This window comes from Gymnoscopelus braueri (genome assembly GCF_963280865.1).
Source record: "Gymnoscopelus braueri genome assembly, chromosome: 21".
Taxonomy (NCBI): domain Eukaryota; kingdom Metazoa; phylum Chordata; class Actinopteri; order Myctophiformes; family Myctophidae; genus Gymnoscopelus; species Gymnoscopelus braueri.
The window spans coordinates 16,326,554-16,348,814 of record NC_137623.1 but is presented as its reverse complement, the minus strand read 5'-3'; the positions used below and the strand labels follow the sequence as shown (position 1 = coordinate 16,348,814).

The window sequence follows — 22,261 nt, the reverse complement described above, 5'->3', positions numbered from 1 at the left end:
TCTTATGTAACACACAGCGGCAGATGGAGGGAGAGTGATTTAAAAAAGGAAGGTTACAGGGTTCATGTGGACATGTTTTCAGGCGTGCTGCTTTGCACCGTTCGACCACAGTGACTTCCAGCATGGAGAGGAGCCTCCGCAAAGGTTATGGAGTTTATACGTAGCTGATATCTGTGTCCAGATAAGACATTGAGGGGGGGGGGGGGGGGGGGCAGGTGTTCCAGGGGGTCCCCAGCAATAGTAGTTAAAGGAGTAGTTCACCCGAAAAAGGACTTATTTTCTATCAATTACACACTTCATGAAGCATTGAGTTCATGGAGATTTTTTTTGTATTTATCGCATTCCTAAGCCAATATAATTTAGATAACCGGCGGCCCCTCCGGTAGGAGACACAAAGGAGACTCTTTGAGACTCTCCGCAGCCAAATGCATATCATTGTGGGGGTCCTTGACATGAAAAAGTTTGAGAACCACTGCTCTATACATTTCAGAGAGCCCATATGGTGCCTTATCTGCGTCGCCCCACTTGACTTCTTCCACAGATTGTGAAAACAATGTGGGTTCCTCCCAGCTGCAAGGGTCATGGCTGCTCTCTCTCTCTCTCCTGTCTCTGCCTTCATATCGTTGCTGTCTGGCAGAAACCTCTCCATATTTTAACTTTTGGTGGGTTTTTTTCCCCCGTGAAATTAACGCCCTTAACTGCCATACTATAGCGTCACACAAAAGCATCAAAAGTAACAGACCTGTAAGCTCGAAAGCGCTTTTCGAGCTTGTAGATCTGCTACTTTTGATATTTTTTTATTTTTAACCCTGAAAAGTAACAGTTTTTGACCCGACAGAGACAGTCTGCTCCAGTGTTGCAGAGTTTGGAATGCATCTCGTGTGAGTGTGTGTGTGTCTGTTTATCTGTTTGTTCTAATAATTTATTGACTAATGCTGACACGCGTGTGTGTGTGTGTGTGTGTGTGTGTGTGTGTGTGCGCGCACGAGAGTGTGTATGTGTGTACTTTTTTTGTGTATGCGGTGTCTGTACGTTTTGTTCTTATGATTTATTTACTATTCTCTGCACGTGTGTCTGTGTTGGTGTGCGTACGCGTGTGTGTGTGTGTGTGTGTGCGCGAACGTGTTAGTGTGCCTGTGTTGGCCGCTGCATAACATCTAAAACTTTTAAAGCTGGAGAGAGGGGAAGAATTGAGGGAGAGAGAGAGAGATAGAGAGACAGAGAGGAGACAGGAAGGGAAGAGAATTCACTTCTGGCCGCCCCAGCCAGAATGTGTGTGTGTGTGTGTGTGTGTGTGTGTGTGTGTGTGTGTGTGTGTGTGTGTGTGTGTGTGTGTGTGTGTGTGTGTGTGTGTGTGTGTGTGTGTGTGTGTGTGTGTGTGTGTGTGTGTGTGTGTGTGTGTGTGTGTGTGTGTGTGTGTGTGTGTGTGTGTGTGTGTGTGTGTGTGTGTGTCAGTGAGTGCATGCTTGAGAGAGAGGGAGCTGTGTGTTGTTGAGTGGGTGGGTGTGTGTTAGTTAGTGGGTCTGAGGCACTCTGCAGTGCAGTGCACTCAGCCCTGGGCTCCCCTCTGGTTGAGTGGAAACATCATGTGTCCGTGGGACGCCCAGAGGAACAGCCCTGTTCCTCCACTCTGAGGACGGACCAGAGACACAGAGAGAGAGAGAGAGTGCAGCAGAGAGGGAGAGGAACGGAACGCTAGGACTACTCCCAGAGTTATACTGGGAGGAGGAGCAGACGGAACGATCGGACCATCCAAGAAAACCCAAGAGGAACCGAAAGAAACCCAAAGTGTGGGAGAGCGCAGTTGTGAAGAGCAAGGGGGCCGTGTCTGTCCAGGAATACAAGCTTGTTGCCTTTTTTGTTTCGTTTTGTTTCTAAAATCCAGTCTTCCCAAGGTCTAAGGAAGGGCCTGGTTGCTTCGAAAACGTTAAAAAGTCAAGTTGCATTTGGGAGCAGCAATACGTGGCGTGCGGATCTTTTTATTCTTATACACTGTGTAAATCCAGTCTTAACATTTTGGTGTGACACACCAACCAACCCTTAGCCCCTTGGCTATGCCATGCTAGCCCAGAGGAACGGGCTAGCGGCACCGGCGGGCTGCGCCTCCTCAGTGACGGATTCTCGCCACGACCTCCTCCTGGACGCCGAGGAGGAGGAGGAGGAGGATTTGGACGTGGAGGAGGAGGAGACGGATCACGCCGAGGTGGGATGCTGCTCCCCGACTCTCTCCTCCCTGTCCGGCGGCCCGTCCGGCGGCGGGGGGGCTTGCCCCTGGGCCCGGCTGGCGGGCGTGGACGGCTGCCTGTCGGAACCCTACTGCCTGTGGTTCCAGCTGCTGGCCAGGGCCTACTGGGGAGAGGTGGAGCTGGGGCTCAGCGGCGCCGGCGGCGGACCCAACCACCGCTCCTCGGTGTCCTGGGCCAGGCTCCGGGAAGCCTCCAGGAGGAACTGCGTGAGATCCAGGGTAAGGGATACGGGACGGGACGGGAGTACGGTACGCTGCCCAGGTGGGGCCCGCCTGTGTGTCCCAAGCAGTGGTGGAAAAAGTACTCAAATTATTTACTTAAGTAAAAGTACCAATACTGCAATATAAAAATACTCTGTTAAAAGTAAAAGTCCAGAATTCAAAATTTACTTGAGTAAAAGTACAAAAGTATTGGCATCAAAATGTACTTAAAGTACCAAAAGTAAAAGTACTAAATATTTGAAAATAGCAGATCTACAAGCTCACAACGCGTCGCATCGCGACGCGTTGTGAGCTTGTAGATCGGCTATTTTCAAATAGCCTATGTATAAAACAGGGCTAAAGTGGTTAATGCATGTTTCATAATATCATAATTTATATCTGAAAAGTAACTAGTAACTAAAGTTTTCAAGTAAATGTAGTGGAGTAAAAGTAAAAGTATTGGAAATTGGAAATACTCAAGTAAAGTACAAATACCTCAAAATTTTACTTAAGTACAGTACTTAAGTAAATGTACTTAGTTACTTTCCACCACTGCCAAGGGTTGACCCAGTGTGCACTTAGTTTCCTTTTGGAAAGCTCCGGTTCTAGACCAGTGGTTCTCAAAGTGTGGTCCAGGGACTCTCAGGGTTCCTTGAGGGGGTTCTAAATCGACCCTTACAAGTCTGTAAGTTTGACAGTATTATGGGGTGGGTTTGAGATCCACTGTGCCAAGTAGACTGACAGTAGCACGTACGGCATGCCTCTCTTGTCCTATCAGCGGTGGGCACAGCTGTATAGGGTTACATAGGAAGGCGCTATGCAAAGAGGTGGAGAGAGATTAGCGGCTGGCTACACTTTGTTGTGTGTTGCCTCTGGAATGTTTTTTACGTGCGTCATTCGGCTCTCTGGCGAGCGGGGTAGTCCTGTTTCACTGACCGATATCTTTTTGTAACGCAAGCGTGTGTGTCTGTGCGCGTGTGTGTGTGTGTGTGTGTGTGCGTCGGGGTTTCAGGTTTCGTTTATTGTAGCTCCCCGCGGTGGTTTCTGACAGATGCTTATGCTGAACGCGTTCGCAAAGACAATTGTCTCTCTTCCACTGTTTGTTGCTGATGTGGCTTGGCCACAGTTTTCCAGTAGAACCCCCCCCCCCCCCCACCCCACCCCTCTGGAAAGACACAACCCCTTTTGATTTAGGCTTATTTTTACACTTTCTGTCCTCAACACTCACTGTAGAGTTATTTGGAATAAAGTCTGCCTTCATTGGGTTATGGACCAAAGGTGGGGGTAGTAGGCATATTTTCCTTTCACAAAGTGAACGTGGGTGACTAATGCTGAAGAGGCGATGGTCCTGTGGTCTACTGGAGAGAGAGAGAGAGAGAGAGAGGGACATCAATATGGCTGTGAGGGCAGAGGGTGATTCACAGCCTAAAACAACCCGGCAGAACGACCGGTTCTGCACATGATGCCAGTCAAATCCTCCCAGACGCACGTAGGAAAACAAACACAAATGCATGCAAATACCCCCCCACCCCCCTCCCCTCTCAGACTACGGTGCCATATGACTGCACTGAGATCAAAACCTCAGAATGCCCTCAGTCTATTTCGTTGCTATCGGGCAGAAACCTCTTATCTCCATATTTGATCTTTTCGTATATTTTTTTCGTAAATTAATGCCCTACTTCAGGGGTCTTCAACGTTTTCAGCCCAAGGACCCCCTAGCTGAGAGAGAGATGAAGCAGGGACCCCCATATTGTATAAAATTGTGTTTCAGATTCAACTTTTTTTGTTTACCTGGTCTGCTCTTTTTCTCCCTCTAAACCTATACCTCTTTGCCAAAAATAGCCGATCTACAAGCTCACAACGCCTCGCAGCGCGAGGCGTTGTGAGCTTGTAGATCGGCTATTTTTGGCTAAAGTTCTCCTCAGGAAAGAGATGTAGGTTTCAAGTGGATAAGGTAAAAAAAAAAAAAACATACCACACAAAGATTTGGCGGACCCCCTGTAGTAGCTCTGAGGACCCCCTAGGGCTCCCGTACCCCCTGTTGAAGACCCCTGCCCTACTTGATCATACTACAGCGTCACACGAAAGCATCAAAAGTAGCAGATCTACAAGCTTCGCGACGTGTTTTGTAGCTTTTTATGATCACGTGGGTTTGTTACGCGCACTGAACTTTAACCGTTTCAGACTCACAATTGAGGCACTGTTGGTAGAAGCTAAGCCAAGGTGTCTCACAGCTAGCCGCATTACTAAGCAATGGCTTCTCTATATGCTTCTGCTCCCCCCATTCATAATTCAAGACGTTATTTATAGAGAGGGGTGGAAAATGTGTGTGTGTGTGTGTGTATGTGTACTGTACGTGTCCTCACTCCTCACATGCACAAAACATAGGGGCTTTGTGACACCCTAATGGCTGTGCTGTTGCATAACTCGACTCCACATGAATCTTTAAGTGTGGAATCAAAACAAATAACTGAGAAACCAAGCTGGATTTTAACATTCTCCTCTCCTCCCCTCTTCCCTCTCCTCTCCTCTTTTCCCTCTCCTCTCCCCTTCCCTCTCCTCTCCCCTCCCCTCCGCTCCACCCCTCCCCTCTCCTCCAGTATAGTATACTGTGTAGTACTAGTGTCTCTAGCTCCCTGCCATGATGGGGGTAATGGTTATGTCACCAGGCATAAAGTCCACACCCAGCCCACTCCCCTGGGGTCTCCCTCACATCTGCTGCTCCAAGACAGACAGACAAGGAGGGGAGGGGAGGGGAGGGGAGGGGAGGAGAGGAGATGGGTACATGACAGGAACCGGGAGGGCAAGGAGAGAGAGCAAAGACAAAGCATTGGGAGGGGTATTAGAGGTAATAGGGGGTTAGAAAAGGGTATGGAGAGAGGGAGATGTGGAGTAGGCGTTAGGAAGGACAAGGACAGAGAGACAGACCGTTATGGTTGAGTCCTTAACTTCAGGACAATATCTACCCCTGCACCTCTTCACGCACGCTTAGACCAGTGGTTCTCAAACTTTTTCATGTCAAGGACCCCCAAATTGATATGTATTTGGTCGTGGACCCCCCCCCCCCCCCTCCCCCCCCTTCTGAAAATGTTTTGTGCCAGGAACCCAGAAGAGTAGATGTGTTAAAAAAAAATATGAAAAAACCTACTAGTCTACTAAAAAAGTATATTTGCATAAAAACAGAGGGGGGTAATTTATTTTGGCAAGCCAGAAGACTTGGTCTAGGTCTAGTTGCAAATTGCAGACAGGTGCTCTTTTATGGCGGTTTTGAAGGAGGGTAGGGAGGGAGTCGCACATTTTGATGGCTGGTGGTACTGTAGGGCATTCCACATTTTGGTGGCATAATAGTAGAATCGATTCATCCCCATGTTTGTGCCGAATCTGGGGCGAATGAGAACTGGGGGACAGATGCCAGGCTTGATGTTTACTTGGCACCCCTAGCCAGACATTTGGCTACCGCCACTTTATCTGTTGGAAGAGATCTCTGAAAGTCTGGCTACGCGAGACTAGTCTTACCCTAGTTATTGTAGCACTTAATTGTTTTTCTTTGCACTCTCCATATACGCGACCCATTTACCCTGTTGTTTGTTGTCTGTGGTTTATGCCATTTAATCTGATCTTGCACTCTTGCAAGTCGCTCTGGATAAGAGTGTCTGCTAAAATGACTACATTATAAATTGAATAAGAATAGGAAGGGGGGCTAAACAAGAGATGGGAGAATAGTGGTGTAACAGTGCTTGGAAAAGAAGCAATGCCTTTGTTTTTGGAGGCATATTTTCTGATGTAATACGCTGAAGAAAGACAAAAAACATGAAATAAAGTACGTATAGAGTTGGGACGAGGACCAGTGTTGCCATGTCTGCTTATTATAAGTGACGTTGGACTTGTTTTTCTGTAAAGTCGCTTGTAAATATTGGTGGTTGCGTTTTTTTGGGCTTGTTTCTAAAGTGTACTTGCTTATTTGGGCTTCCTTTTCATGCCAAGGAGGCCCCAAATTAATACATATTTGGTGCCAAGGACCCCCATACAATATTTGTGTTGTTAAATTCTTTCAAAAATATTCCACATTTTCCCCTTTTTTCCCAAGATTAGTTTTTTTTGGGGGGGGGAGTAGCCAGTAGTGCTCATTTGGCCTAGTCGCTTCTTTTGGGCTTGTTTTCATAGACCTGGTTGCTTATTTCTCTCGCATAATATGGCAACACTGGCGAGGACCTGTGTTTGGCAGGCCGCGGCGGTCTGGCCCAGAGTCGCTGGCTGCGGCCGTGTGCACGTTGTCTGCGGCGACCACTAACGCTAGTGCTGCGGCGCGACCACCACTCCACCGCTATTATGGATGATGGATGTGACACCGGTCTCACTGCTCTAACAGCTGAGAACAGCATAGAGAGAGACACAGAGAGAGAGAGAGAGAGAGAGAGAGAGACACAGACACACGGTGGTCCCACACAGTGACACACAGACAGACCCCACACAGTAAAAAATACTCAGTGTCACCATTTATCCATTTTGTTGCTGTCGGGCAGAAACCTCTTATCTCCATATTATAACTTTTTGTGTTTAGTAAATTTTTCTCGTAAATTAACACATCGACCGCCAGAGGTTAATCTCATAATGTACTCACCAGTGCCAAGGTGTTTTTGTTGTTTTTTTGTTTTTTTCATGTCGCCATAGATCTTGTTAAAATCCTTAAGATTGAGCTCTACACGGTCTGTTTACATCCGCGAGATCTCCCTGTATCTCCCAGTGAAGATCGCGTGTCAAACGGGGTATCCATGTTGTAGTTAGAGCGGATTACGTTAAACAGTGAAATGCGAGGAGAAAAAACTACAGGAAGAGAATTGAGTTTCAGTTTCGTCTGTAGAATGGGAGCGGGCGTGATCGTCAAAACCGGATCCCAAAAAATTCTATTTCCGGTCATCAAACCGGAAACGGAAGTGGATCAAAAAAATTCCGAAAGTGCACCCGGACCGCGCATGCGCGAAAAGACCGCAGCCCGTAGGGCTACGGTCTCGGCGCTTAACAGTTGGATTTAACGGACCGTAGGACTACGTTCTTGGCGGTTAATGTGTTAACGTCCACGCGTCACACGAAAGCATCAAAAGTAGCAGATCCACACGCGCGAAGCATTTCGAACTTGCGGATCTGAATTTGAATCCTGTAAAAGTTTTGGACATATGTGAGGTTTCCACCTGACGGAGACGATTTGTAACTCTTGTGTGTACAGAATGTAACCCGAGTTAACTTAACAGTGAAGATTTTAGTGTGTACATGTGACTAAGGACCCAGGGAGTACTTTGAGGTCTCTTGACGTTTATCTAGGATAAAGTTAACAAGGGACGAGTCCGGGAAGCGATGGATAGATCTCCTTTGTTTGCTCTGTGATTCGTCCATCGGCACTTATTCCAGATGTGTGTGTGTGTGTGTGTGTGTGTCTGTGTTTGTGTGGTTATATTTTGTGTCACGCGCAGTGGTCGAAAAAAGTACTCAAATGTTTTACTTAAGTAGTTAAAAGTATCAGTACTGCAATACTCTTGTTACAAGTAAAAGTCCGGAATTCAAAATGTACTTGAGTGAAAGTATTGGTATCAAAATGTACCAAAAGTAGAAAGTACTCCATCATGCGGAATGTACCATCATGCAGAATGTACCATTTCACAAGTTTTCAAATATGTATAAAATCATTAAAATGTATTAAATTATTTTGAAAATAGCAGATCTACAAGCTCACAATGCATCGCATTGTGACGCATTGTGAGCTTGTAGATCGGCTATTTTCAAAAGGCCAAAATGTATGTAGGGCTGAAGTGGTTAATGTATTTTGTCATGATAATCAAAATCTACAAAGTAACTAAAGTTTTCAAATAATTGTAGCGGAGTAAAAGTATAATAGAAGTAAACGTACTGAAAATTGGAAATACTCCAGTAAAGTAAAAAATGCCTCAAAATTGTACTTAAAGGGATACTTCACTTTCGGGCCGGGGACACATTTAAAAAAAATATTAAAAATAAATGAAAAAATTATGGAAAATTCATGGCCCCCTCACGACACGCAGTGTCCTACTAATGTGTGAGGGGGCCATGAATTTTCCATAACTTTTTTCATTTATTTTTAATATTTTTTTTAAATGTGTCCCCGGCCCGAAAGTGAAGTATCCCTTTAAGTACAGTACTTGAGTAAATGCACTAATAGTTACTTTACACCACTGGTCACGCGTGTCGTGTATTCCTGTGGGAATATGCTTGCTTGTGTGCTGTGTGAATTCCCATGCTGTGTGTGTGCGCGTGTCACAGCGTCAGTTCCCATGCTGTGTCTGTGCGGGTGTGTGTGTGGGTATTTCCCCCCCTAACATTATCTTCAAGAAAACGGGGTCACAGCATGAAGCAGAGCAGAGAGAGGGGTGACTCACTGTATTGTCTGCATGGTTACCGTTGCCTTCCGAGACCACACCAGCCAGCCTATATAAGGCACCAACGACCCTGTGCCTTATAAACAGCTTATAAAACAGGGGACACTTAAACTGCGGCTGCCACGGTTGACTTGCAGCATGCGTTGTTGTGTTACGTGGATGTAAACAAAGGCAGATATATCGCCATACTTTTGGTTGGATTCGCTCTTATCCTTGCGCAAGCCTTTGCGTTTCACATAACTTGACACGGTCAGTGCGTCATTGCTACGCCCCCCCCAAAATTCCTTAGGGGATGAGGGGAGTGACACTAAAAGTTATCCGAGGGGGAAAAGGGGTCAAGGTCAAGGACAACACAAATGTACTGAACTCAAATCTGCCTGAGCCTAGATGAAATAATACATCGACACACACAGGGACACATGCACAGCACACAACATGCAAAACATTTCGGGAGCGTATCTATGTTCCCCCCCGGGTCCAGCCCTATGGGATGTATGGGATGCAAGGATGAAACCGCATTTAAAATATTGCTTTGATGCCCATATTAACCTTAGGAAGTATTAAGTTGGTTTTTAGTTATGTTTAGGCTAAGTCAAATGTTTTGTTGTTGGACCACACATGGAGAAAAATGTGTGGACAGTACCTGTCCTGGGTAGGTAGAGACAGGAGAGCGCGCGCACACACACACACACACACACACACACACACACACACACACACCCCCACACACACACACACACACACACACACACACACACACACACACACACACACACACACACGCACGAGAAGTACACAGACAGCAGTGTTCAGAACAGCTTCATGATGACCATGAATCAGGTCTCTTAGAGAAGCTATAGAGTACCGGCGAAGTCCTGACGTCACTTGCTCATCCCCTGGTTCACGCAAGTAATTTCTCTATGGAAAATTGGGTCATCTTTAGAATCGTCTCATATCAGAATTGTGGTCCTAAAATAAACAAACTGTCCCGGCACTATTGTCAGGGAGGTGGCTCTGTATCGTTTAAGTTAGTCAGTCACTCAAATTTGATACCATCTGTTTCTGGCGAAAATGTAATACATTTTGTCGGCGGTAACATTAGCGTTTTCTCGCCGTCAGTTGATGCTTCATACCCATATGAGTCAAACTGCCGGGCTCATTTGTTTGTTTTTGGAACACAGTTCTTATATATTAAACACGTCTATGGGAATTCAGTATGGGGGAAAAAAAAACATGACCCAGGTAGGATGCGTAAATTTACGTCAGATTTCAGTGCTCTAGGCCCGGACCTGGCCTAGAGGTCCGTGCACCTAGGCCCATAAGTAGCTTGACAGCGCACCACGGGTTCGAGTCCCGTTCCTTGCTGCATGTCTCTCCCCATCTCTCTCCCCCTGTTTCCTGTCCATCTCTACTATGAAACTATAATTAAAGGCAGAAAAAGACCCCAAAAATATATTTTTCAGTGCTCTATTTAGGCTTTAGTATTGTTATGGGACATAGTTACTGGTTGCATTCGGCTGGAGTCTATAATGATCTTCCTCCAGTGACTTGTGGGCTTACTGCTCGGTAGAGAGACAGCGAGAGACCAGACCACACACTGCCTTTCTCCTCCGACACCCACTTGTATAATTGTTGTGATTGGGAGTGAGGGGATGGTTTGACGTTCTCTTGACGTGTGTGTGTGTGTGTGTGTGTGTGTGTGTGTGTGTGTGTGTGTGTGTGTGTGTGTGTGTGTGTGTGTGTGTGTGTGTGTGTGTGTGTGTGTGTGTGTGTGTGTGTGTGTGTGTGTGTGTGTGTGTGTGTGTGTGTGTGTGTGTGTGTGTGGGGTAGGCGGGTTTCTGAAGTGTCCACAGCCCTCCTATGAGACACAGAAACAGAGTAGAAAGAAATGGTACCATTTTATCATGAGCATTAGTGAGGAGGACCAATTATATGAACATATGTCGAAAATGGGTGAAGTCGTCCTTTAACACACACACAACGACCTGACCCAGAACGACCTCCAGTTTAACTTCCTCCCCAGATTTCCCATTCACCGTCAAGGCCAGTAGCGCTGCTAGCTACATGGGACGGGACGTCCCATGTAGCTAGCAGCGCCACTGGCCTTGACCGCAGAACGACACCCTGTCTTTTCAACAGCAACCTTAATGTCCCCTATAATGCGATAACATAAAGACCAACAACAGCAGTGGGTTGGAGAGGCGGGAGCTCTCCTATAGCCATACATATAGGCTGTTTCGTCTTCTGAACGGACAGACGGCTCTTTGTTTTGCTGCAAAAGCTGCTTTGCTTTACTGCAGTTCTTACCAGGGAGTGATGTGAGCAGAGGGGCTGTAATGTGATGTGACTATGAAGCTCATCTAAAGCTGTGAAACTCAAGGACTTTTTTATTTTTTATCATCATCATGAAGTCATTCTCTGTTTGGGCCCCACATGATGACTTTTCAGAATGGAGGGATGCATGCCATGTGACGCAATGTTTTTGTGTCTTTTTTTACACGGTCTCCCAGAGTTTCTTTTCAAATATCTCACTCCAAACTGCTGCTAAAGGACTCTCTCTCTCTCTTGATTTTGATCACGTTTGAATTATTTTCGAATCCCAAAATTCGTTCTGACAGCCCTACGTCTCCCCCCGACTTCTCTCTCATTTCTCTCTCTGGTCTTCCATTTTTCTACCTTCTCTCTCTCTGTCTCTTTGTCTCTCTCTGTTTGTTTGTCTCTCTCGCTCTGTCTGTCTCTGTCTCTCTGTCTCTTTTTCTGTCTGTCTGTCTCTGTCTCTGTCTCTGTCTCTGTCTCTGTCTCTCTCTTTCTCTCTCTTTCTCTCTCTCTCATACTTATGAATGTAACTTTCAGTCCCGTTGTTTTCTGATTGCGTGGTTGGATAGAAACACTTAGCATAAGAGTGCTACCACAGTGTAAAAGTCAGAATACATCTCTTCTAGTACCACTCACTCAGATATTCAGCTGGGGTCCCAAGAGGAATTTTAGCGCTGATTTAGAAGTTTAGAACAACTATAGCAAGGTCTGAAAACCACTGCAATAGTCTCTGCTGAAAGAGCACAATATGTTTTATACATGTCTGGCCTTTAGATTGTGTGCATTCATGGTACAGTAAGATGCTTTATGTATGTCATCACTGTCAGGCACAGGCACAAACCGTGTATTTTACATGTACGTCTAAAAAGTGTTACTTTGTCAGGAAATTGAAAAAAGAAGAATGCTTCCTGTGTATTCTTTCGCAATCTCTTGTTAATACATTTGGTTACATATTTATAAAACCCACAGACAGACTTTGTGTGACCTGATGGATCACACAGTGGATACCCCGATGAAGGTCACCTGGACCGAAACATACTCGCATATAAAAACCCTTTTTGCCTCGGTCCAGCGTGATCTAGCACGAGAGTGATGACACTAGCATGGACTACCATTGTAAGAATGGAATGCGGAGGTGCTCTGTCAATGAGATAGTTCTAATGTTTGGAACTACGTATAGCCCATAGCAGCCCGCTTTGCGGCGAGATCAAAGCGTGACGGAACTCTCTCTCTCTATGGGTCTGACTCAGTCAACCCCTAGTTTGGGAACCACTGCTCTAGAGTCTAGACCAGTGGTTCTCAAACCTTTTCATTTGAGGGTCTCCCCTTAACTCTGACAGTATACAAATGGAACCAAATGGACCCGTTAGGGTCCATTTGGTTCCATTTGTATACTGTCAGAGTTACAGACTTGTAAGGGTCAATTTAGAACCCCTAAAAGGAACCCAGAGAGTCACTAGAACCCACTTTGAGAACCACTGGTCTAGACAACAGTGGGTGATGTGCCATTTATACGCTGTCTCTTGTAGTCAAGTTGTACGCAGGTCTGTACTGTATGTGATCCACAGACAGAACAACATTAACCTCTCTCTCTCTCTCTCTCTTCTCCTCATCAGGCCAATAAGCAGAAGGACGGGCGCGACCAGAGCGACACTTCGGCCGCGCCGTCCCCCGGCGGCGGCGGGGAGGGGGAGGAGCCTTTCTCCTGGCCGGGGCCCAAGACGCTCCGCCTGCGTCGCACCTCCCAGGGCTTCGGCTTCACGCTGCGCCACTTCATCGTCTACCCGCCCGAGTCGGCCGTGCACTCCTCCCTCAAGGTAATGCTAGTGATACGACCAGTGGTGTAAAGTAACCAAGTACATTTACTCAAGTACTGTACTTAAGTACAGTTTTGAGGTACTTCTACTCCACTACATCTCAGAGGCAAATATTGTACTTTTACTCCACTACAATTATTTGAAAACTTTAGTCAAACTTTACTCAAGTACATTTTAAATTGTGGACTTTTACTTGTAACAGAGTACTTCTACATTGCAGTATTGATACTTTTACTTTAAGTAAAACATTCCTGCTGAACACAATAACATCCACCAGTTATTATTTTATTGACTCATAACATTGTGTCTTTACGACATATTTTCTGTGCTTAGGTGGCACAGTGGTTAAGTGCCTGGCACTGCCTGCCCACCACCACCACGGAGGTTGTGGGTTTGAATCCTCCAGTTGCATACGCGTTGTGAGCTTGTAGATGGGCTATTTTCTGAAGTATAGAATGACTTGCCTTAGTTCTGCTGGATGTCTTTTCTACCAGTCCCTCCCTAACATTTTAGTCTAGTTTTTATTTGTTGACGGAATTGTCAGTATATTTAGTTTTTATTTAATTTTCGTCGGTGAAAAAAACACGGTTGCCCATGACTCCATACGCACACGTAAAGTAATTTCATGTCGCATTGGGAGGCTTGAATTATTGCACCTGGGACTGCAAGTTGTCAATTTTCATTACATCAGCAGCACTTTGCCCTGTGGGTGAATCCTGATGTTACAGCATTCTATGTGTCTCTGTAATGGCCTCACACTGCAGGGAGAGTTCACTACCGCCGCATTACTGCCTGCTTTCCTATAATGGGAAAATGCCAGGATGGTTTCAAGACGAAATCTGCCGCAGGGCCCTGCTGTCTTTGAGTGTGTGTGCGTGGGTTTGTATTACTATACTCGTGAGGACCAAATGTCCCCACAAGTATTGTAGAATTTGAGAAATAGACCATTTTCCTGGTCCTCAAAAGAGAAATGGTTGTTTTATGGTAAAAAAAAAAGATTTTTAGAGATACATTTACATATAGGAAAATATTCAGGTTAGGTTTAGAATTAGACGTTTAGAAGTTAGGTTTAGGGATTAGAGATAGAGTTTATTTTATACTTGACTGCGTGCTTGTGTCGTGCACTGAAAAATTGCCGATCTACAAACTCACAACGCTTTGCAGCGCAACGCGTTGTGAGCTTGTAGATCGGCTATTTTTCTGCTTCATAGGACGTCAATGTTGACGTCCTCACAAGTATGGTAATACACACCTGTGTGTGTGTGTGTGACAGTGAAAATTCAGGATAAGTTGTGTTTATTTAGTTGTGAAGTGTGTTTTGACAACCTCTTCAGCGCACTAGGCGAGGGCTGATTTCATACCAAGGGCTCTTCTTTCTTATAGCTGTTGGCGGCAGTTCTGACAGTTTGGATGTGAAACTAAAAGGCACTGTTGTCTCGACGTTTCAGACGTTTCGTGCAACCAGAACGACTCAAAACGTTTTCTTCCCCCGAAGAGGTCTTCTTCCCTGGGTATTGAGTGGGCCAATTTTATCTTCCTGGGTATTGGGTGGGTGGGCCTATTTTATCTTCCTAGGTATTGGGTGGGTGGGCCTATTTTATCTTCCTAGGTATTGGGTGGGTGGGCCTATTTTATCTTCCTGGGTATTGGGTGGGTGGGCATATTTTATCTGAACACACCGATGACTTCAAATCAATCTGGTGGACCAGTATTGATTAAATTATTATTATCTGTCTCAGTGTTCATTTTGACAGCTAATTTAGATTCTGTTTTAGTCAGTCTTTTGAATAAAATTCCTTTTAGTCATATTTTAGTCATTTGAAATGTTTTGGTTTTAGTTGACTAAATATCATAAGATTTCAGTCGACTAAATACCATAAGATTTTAGTTGACTAAATCTACAAGCTCACAACGCGTCTGCGTCAAAAGGAGATAAAATGATTGTGATGCTGTCTTAACAAATTTTGCCGGGGACCCCCTGGGACCCCCTCAAGGACCCCTGGGGGTCCCCGGACCCCACTTTGACAACCACTGCTACAAGACATAACTCAGCACTTCTCGGAAATATTGATTAAAGCCTTAAATACTCAGCCAGTACAATTAACTTTCATAACGGTAATAATCCATTATGTAACCTAGTCGTGACTTGGAAGAGAATAAAAGCACGCCTCGTCCTCATGTGTGTGCACATTCACCAAATTGCTATCATAATTGCTTTTTTTTTAAGGGGGTGGAATCTGGGATTGAGGGCGGAAGGGAGGGCTTGAGTTGTTGAGTAATCGCGGAGCCACATTTTGAGCAGGGTGGGGGTGGGGTGGGTTGGGGGGGGTAAGGTGGAGGTCAGACAAGCCTTAGGAAAATCCTCAGGGAAACGGGGACGTCTTAAAGGATACACAGAGAGCATATGGGTGGCGTTGAAGCGTTACGGATTAGAGCGTAGGCCCGTGGATTTGAACCTTTTGGGTTTCTCCTGGGGGAAATGAAGGATTTAAGCTTGAAGGGGAAAAAGAGAGAGAGAGGGGAGAACAGTCACTGTGGTGGGGCAGTGTGTGTTTTTGTCTTTTTGGTGCCCTGACGCTCCAGACGTCCTTCCTTTTTTTTTGCCTCTGGTCCTCCTGTGTCCTTTTTGTCACATTTGTTCCAATTAGTGGTGTTTAATGACAAGCGAGCGCTCCTCTTCGCCTCCTCTGTGGGGACCTGGGATGTCCCTCTCCGTCACTGTCGGGACACTTGCTCGCTCCACTCCGTCTTTGTTATGGATGGACACTGACATAATATCAGATGAAATAATGGGGAGGAAAAAGGGAATCTGACATTTTCCCCTTTTCTTTCTGTTTTCTCTCACAGGATGAAGACAATGGCAGTCGAGGTAAGCGGGAAGAGTTGTTTTCTTTGCTCATGTCTGAATGGGTGGTATGTGTTGTGTTTACCCACTTAAACCTTGGTGTTCCAATCTTTGGACATGTCATTAGACATTTCCTTTTCTTTTTTTCCTCGAAACGGCTGATCTACAAGCTCAAAGCGTCGCAATGTGACACGTTGTGAGCTTGTAGATCAGCAGTTTTTGAGATACATTTTAGAAATGTTTTGCATTTAAGAGGTTAAAGGGATAATTAACTTTCAAAAAAACTTTTGGTCATTTTATCGTCTACTCAGGCTTTTGTGAGCCCCCCAGACCGTTTTTAAGTTGCTTGATTTAGTATTTAGATATTTGATAATCATTTTATCAGACACGCCCCCTTCCTATACAAACCCATTATAACTTCAAACCCCGTACTTGGTTCTGCTGACTCACCCTGCCCTCCTAATACGTGAGGGTGGCGTGTTTTTTCGATTACTTTTTCATTTATTTTATTAACTTTTTTTCATTTTCCAAAAAAAATATTAAAAATAAATGAAAAAAGTTATAAAAAAAACACGCCCCCCTCGCGTATTAGGAGGGCAGGGTGAGTCACCAGAACCAAGAACCTAGCTTGATTAAGTCTATTCTAGCAGTTCTGGCTGGGATTTATACTGGGGTTACTAGAGGAACAAATGTCTCTGTCGGGTAGAAACCTCATATGTCCAAAACTTACTTTTCAGGATTCAAATCCAAAAATAGCAAAAGTAGCAGATCTGCAAGCTCAAAGCGCGCCTTTCAAGCTTGTACATCTGCTACTTTTGATGGTTTTGTGTCACGCTGTAGTATGATCAAGTAGGGGGTTAATTTATGAAAAAACACCAAAAGCAACGACAGCAACGAAAAGACAGACAGTCCCCTGAATTACCTTCATCCTTCTTTATTCAACCCTCCCATCAATCCCCGTGTCACCTCTAACGTCACCACAATAGGCAGTCGGAATTAGGATGAATTAGGCCTATTATTCCATTGTGTCCTCACTCCACAAAAAAATAGATGCACTGGTGAGCGCTAAGACATAACGTGGGTCAAAAATGGCTTTGATGCCCAGATTTTCATCACCGAGTGTGGCCGGTCTCAAGGCGGAAAGGTGTTCTAGACCAGTGGTTCTCAACCTGTGGGTCCCCACATGATTTTTGTGGGGTCCCAGATGACGGTGAAGGGACAATTTAAGGACTTTTAAGACCTTTTTAATGCCTTAAAAATGGGGGGGGGGGAAAGAAGACCATTACTACTACTACATCAAAAGTAATCATCAAACTGTACTATAAAAACTGGTCAAACGTTGGCCAAATTGTCAAATAATAAGAAAGAGGAAAGAATTGCGAAAATAGCCGATCTACAAGCTGACAACGCCTTCACAATATTTATCTGTGGAACCGAGTCCAACTAAATGTAATGCCTCAACTCCTACATAAGTGGTTGTCGGGGGGGGGGGGGGGTCTCCAGTTCAAATATGATTATTTTGGGGGGTAATGGTCTGAAAAGGTTGCGAACCACTGTTCTAGACATTAGAAATAGAGAAATATATTGACCGGTATTCCTTTCACTAAATAACCATCAAAACATCATCTGCGGTCTATAGGACTCGGTCCCAGAAATGTGGCATTGGTCGGGCTCTAGTTAGAAAGCATCGAAAACCACCATGTGTCCAGTGAAAAATGGCCGACGAGTCCCGTCATTCAGTGTCAATTAAACAGTCTACTTGCTCACTCATTGTACGTCACTCTGGATTAAATGAAATGAAATACTCATGTACCACTTTATAAATATTTGTGCCAGTACACAGCTATATATTGTCATTGGTAGCCTCGTCTCTGTTCGGTGGAAACCTCATAATATGAATTTGAATCCTGAAAAGTAACTGTTTTGGACATAATATGTCCAAAACTGTTACTTTTCAGGATTCAAATTCAAAAATAGCAAAAGCAGCAGATCCACAAGCTCGAAACGTGCCGCTTCGCGCCGTGTTTCGCACTGTGTTTCGAGCTTGTGGATCTGCTGCGTTTGACACTTGTTTAGTGTGACGCTGTAGAGTGTTCAAGTTAATTTACGAAAACGCAAAAGGTTAAAATACGGAGGTTTTCTGCCCGACATAGCAACGCTATGCAAAAAGTGCCGTTTTGCACCAGGGCAGGGAAAGGAATTCACTGCAGTAAGATAAAACGGGATGCTGTGGATCAGGTTGTGTTCCCTGCAGCGTTTAGCAGCCAGTCAGCTAATCGGGCAGGCAGTGCGATCCTCCACAGTGATCTACATACAGCAGTGGTATTCAACCCTTTTCATTTCAAGGTCCATTATTTATTCGCCATTTGAGCCACGGATTCACCTTTTGATGAGATTTAGCCTCTCAGACCCAAGACTTAGAATATTTCGGTGTCGTTTGATAAGATTTTGTCCACAATTCCATGCTGTATTGATGTTGGTACCATAGGAGAGACGACAGGCAAACGTTGATCAAAATAACAATTATTCTACATTCTGTAATTGTGTAGACTTCTTCTAAATGAAGTAATGCAGATGTTTAACAGTAATTTAACTCGAGAGCGTAAAATGAAACCAAATGGACCCGTAAGGGTCCATTTGGTTTCATTTTACGCTCTCAAGAGTTAAAGATCTACCTAATAAGGGTCCATTTGGTTGCCAACTCTCCATCATTTAGCTGGGGACCACCTGGAACCCCCTCAAGGACCACTGGTGGTCCCCGGACCACTGGTTGAGAGAACCACTGATGTACATACAGTACAGAGCCGTGAGTCCGTTCTGCGACAGTGGCAAAGAGGCTGTGGGCGCTGTGAGCCTGGCAAAGACCTCGGAGTCCCTCCCTCGAATCTCCATTCCGCTCACGTCCGCAGCCAGGCCAGCAGCACTGCATGGCAGTCAGCAGGGGAGAGGGAACCACTGTTTAGCCTCCATCTGCAGCTCCCTGTGAAGAAGTCTGCATGCAGTCTCTGTAACCGCATCACACATGTAGAGAGTACTATGCACATGCGTCACTTTTCCGCTGGGGGACACGCCCCCCTCATCTAAAACATTGAACAGCATGGTGCGTTGGAGTTTGGAAGCGCTCGTTGGAAATCACTCAACGTTCCTGCGTACCGCCTGTTTCTAAATGGCACATGATTACAGGAGGCAGCACGACGTTGCGTTATAGAAAAACGAGCGCTTCCTAACTCTGACACTTAGAAAAATAATCACCTGCATGGAATTTATTGACAGAAAGTAGCTCATAACATATCTACGGTGGATTTTTATGAAACAAAAACTTTGCAGATAGAAAGTGGATAATCCAAGCTTTCCGTACAGCTGCCATGTTTGACTTTATGTTGTTTAATACAATCAGATAGGACTTTTCTTGCCACTCAGTAGGCGTTCCCGCATAACTTCCGGGTACGATGATGTCACGCGCATAGACTCTATACTGTATGTGTCTGTTTTGGTATATAACCAATCTGGGAACCCATCAGCAAAGAAAAAAAAATAAGTCGTGGGGGCACAATCCGCGATCGCGTGTAGAGACCGGATGTCGGCCCGTTCACTCGCCTTGAGCCCTCCTCTTCCTGTGGTGCGTCTTTGTTTTCATTCCTACTAACAACAAACTCTACACGCTGTAACGGTATAGTTGCCGACAGATTCAGCTGCGGAGCTCTGAATCTGTCTTGAGAGATTAGTATATAAGTAGCTGCTCGTATGTCCTGTATAGCAGTGGGTTCTCAAACTTTTTCATGTCAAGGAAACCCCCATCTGAAAATGTCTTGTGTCAGTTTCATTCTTCCCTGCACGTCCATCACACAGATATGAATCTTTTTGTTTATGTTATATTTGTCACTGGGGGAACATAGTGTCGATGTGTACAGTACACTGAACTCACAGTACAGCTCATAACCATCCAGACGGCACTATATCAAAATCTTGGCACACTTGTAGCACCAAACGCTATACCATTTCTGCTTTCTCAGCAGAACTGTCATAAACATTGATTAGCGTGACGCAGCGGTAAAACGAGACCTGCACCGTCTCTATAATTCTATTGATTTGGCCGTTAGAGCTCCTATAGTATACTGTACTATCATCACCTTTTTATTTGTCACCAGAATAGAGGTCGAATGATCTACAGTTGTTGAAGTCATTGTCCTAGAATCAACAGGGGGGGGGTCTGCCGACTGGTCCTGCTGTGTGACTCAGATGATAGTTATGTGAGCAGACAAAAAAAGAGGATAAATGATGAACCTTGAAGTACTGAAGGGAGGAGGGGGAGGGGTCATTCAACGGGAAACTGCCTGGAGCGGTGCTAGATTCCTGTAAGCCCCCCCCATCGTACCCAAGTGTCCCTGACCATCACCACCCCCTCACACACACACGCGCGTGTGTGCACGCTCACACGCACGCACGCGCTCGTGCTTAAGCACACACACAAACACACACACAGGGGCCTCTTCTTGTGGCATGAGGAAACCCTTCTGCGTCTTACTTACTTTTGTCTTTTTTAATATAAACTGCGTGTGTGTAATTTTCTCAGTGTAATTCTAATAGTTTTAATTTAAGTCTTGAATAACTTGCATTGTGTGTGTGTGTGTGTGTGTGTGTGTGTGTGTGTGTGTGTGTGTGTGTGTGTGTGTGTGTGTGTGTGTGTGTGTGTGTGTGTGTGTGTGTGTGTGTGTGTGTGTGGGTGGCTTTATACATCCTATACTGAATATGTGGAATGTTGATATGCACACAGCACTCGGTTGATAATAATAGGTGAATAATAACCCCCTGCCTCGAACAGGCTCTGACTGGACCTATTTACGACCTGCCATAAATCCCAGTACCTCTCATATCTCTGTCCTGCATGCTGACAGGTGCTGCAGGACACCTATACGTCTCAGAAATGTGATAACTTTCCCTGCAGGTGCACAGCTTAAAGTAACACTTGCACACACACAAAAAAAAGGTTTCAGTGAAGGTCTGTGACTCAAGTTTCAAGTGTCACTGATAAAGCCCCATTGTACTTACTGTAAGTTGCGCTGCGGTTGTTACACATTGAAAATAGGCGATCTACAAGCACACAACCCACCACAGCACGATGAGTTATGAGCTTGTAGATCGCCTATTTTCTGGTGCGCTGTACCGGCACGCAACTAAGTATAAATCACGCTATAGTCTCATGTATGAGAGTCGGTTTCAGTTTCCAAGTGCTTCCTGCTATTGTAGTGAAGTTTTCACTGTTTTATAATGGGATAGAGTGAATTCTGGGTCATTTTATGCAAACAAAGATAAGTGTTATTTTCATTTATTTTTTATAATTTGGGGAGGGGGAATGAAAGAAAGAAAACAGATATTTTAACAAGTGATTGAAAAAACATGGCCCCCTCACGCATTAGAAGGACAACATCAGTCACCAGATCCAAGGACGGATGTTTTCGATAAATCTACCATGGTTAAAGTTTTGAAGTTTGAAGTGACAATGGGTTTGTATAGGAAGTGTCAGATAAAATGAATATCAAATATCTAAATACTGAACCAAGCAACTTAAAAAACTTTCTGGGGTGCTCACAAAAGCCTGAGTAGACCCCAAACATTTTTGGGGTGGTAATGGCGAGCTTGTGTAACTAGTCTCGTCTTGTAAGCGGTGTCACAGGCAAGACATTACCTGTTCTGTGATGGTTAAGTTGTTGTTTAGAAGAGCCTAACATGTCAGATGATCACACTGACGGCAGCCTGGCCTCGCGTTAGAGATGTTTTCCTCTAACATTATTTATTATTTATTCAGCATTTGAGCCACGGACCACCGTTTGATGAGATTTAGACTCTCAGACCCAAGACTACCACAATTCCATGCTGTATTGATGTTGGCACCATAGGAGAGATAACAGGCAAACGATGATCAAAATAAAACATGTTTAATTAAGTAATGCAGATATTTAACAATAATTTAACTCTTGAGAGCGTAAAATGAAACCAATGAAACCTGTAAGGGTCCATTTGGTTTCATTTTACACTCTCAAGAGTTAAAGATCTACCTAATAAGGGTTCATTTGGTTACCAACTCTTTATCATTTAGCTGGGGACCACCTGGAAAATTCCACACCAGCTGACTCCAAATCCGAAAAAAGCACAACAACTTAAGTAGGCCTGTCATAATTGTGGCGTGGCGACCCCAACGGGATTTAGCCGGGGGAAAAAAAGAAATCTTGTATGGGGGGGGGGGGGGGGGGTCCCTGGCACAGAATATTTTCAGATGGGGGGTCTGTGCGGACAAATCCATTAATTTGGGGGTCTAAGAAGTGCTGTCCTGGAGGGGCTGTACTGGGCTGTGCTGTGTTGCCATCCATCCCCTCAGTAAGCTGCACTGCAGTGTATGTGCTTGATGATGGGCCAACATGAGGCTGGGGGG

General features: G+C 45.0%; 1 protein-coding gene across 2 annotated transcripts in view; it reads left to right on the top strand.

Annotated features, from left to right (window-relative positions):
• Positions 1-1,572: 1,572 nt before the first annotated feature.
• arhgap21a (Rho GTPase activating protein 21a) overlaps positions 1,573-22,261 on the top strand; it is a gene marked incomplete at its 3' end in the record, with an annotated part of 70,117 nt that continues 49,428 nt past the window's right edge. The window contains exons 1-3 of one of the 2 annotated variants that reach the window (XM_080417814.1): positions 1,573-2,464; positions 12,786-12,986; positions 15,834-15,855. In XM_080417814.1, coding sequence (XP_080273940.1) covers positions 2,060-2,464; positions 12,786-12,986; positions 15,834-15,855 — 628 coding nt within the window. In that variant the 5' untranslated portion in view covers positions 1,573-2,059. The remainder of the gene's footprint in view (positions 2,465-12,785; positions 12,987-15,833; positions 15,856-22,261) is intronic. The other variant, XM_080417815.1, reaches the window with a different exon arrangement.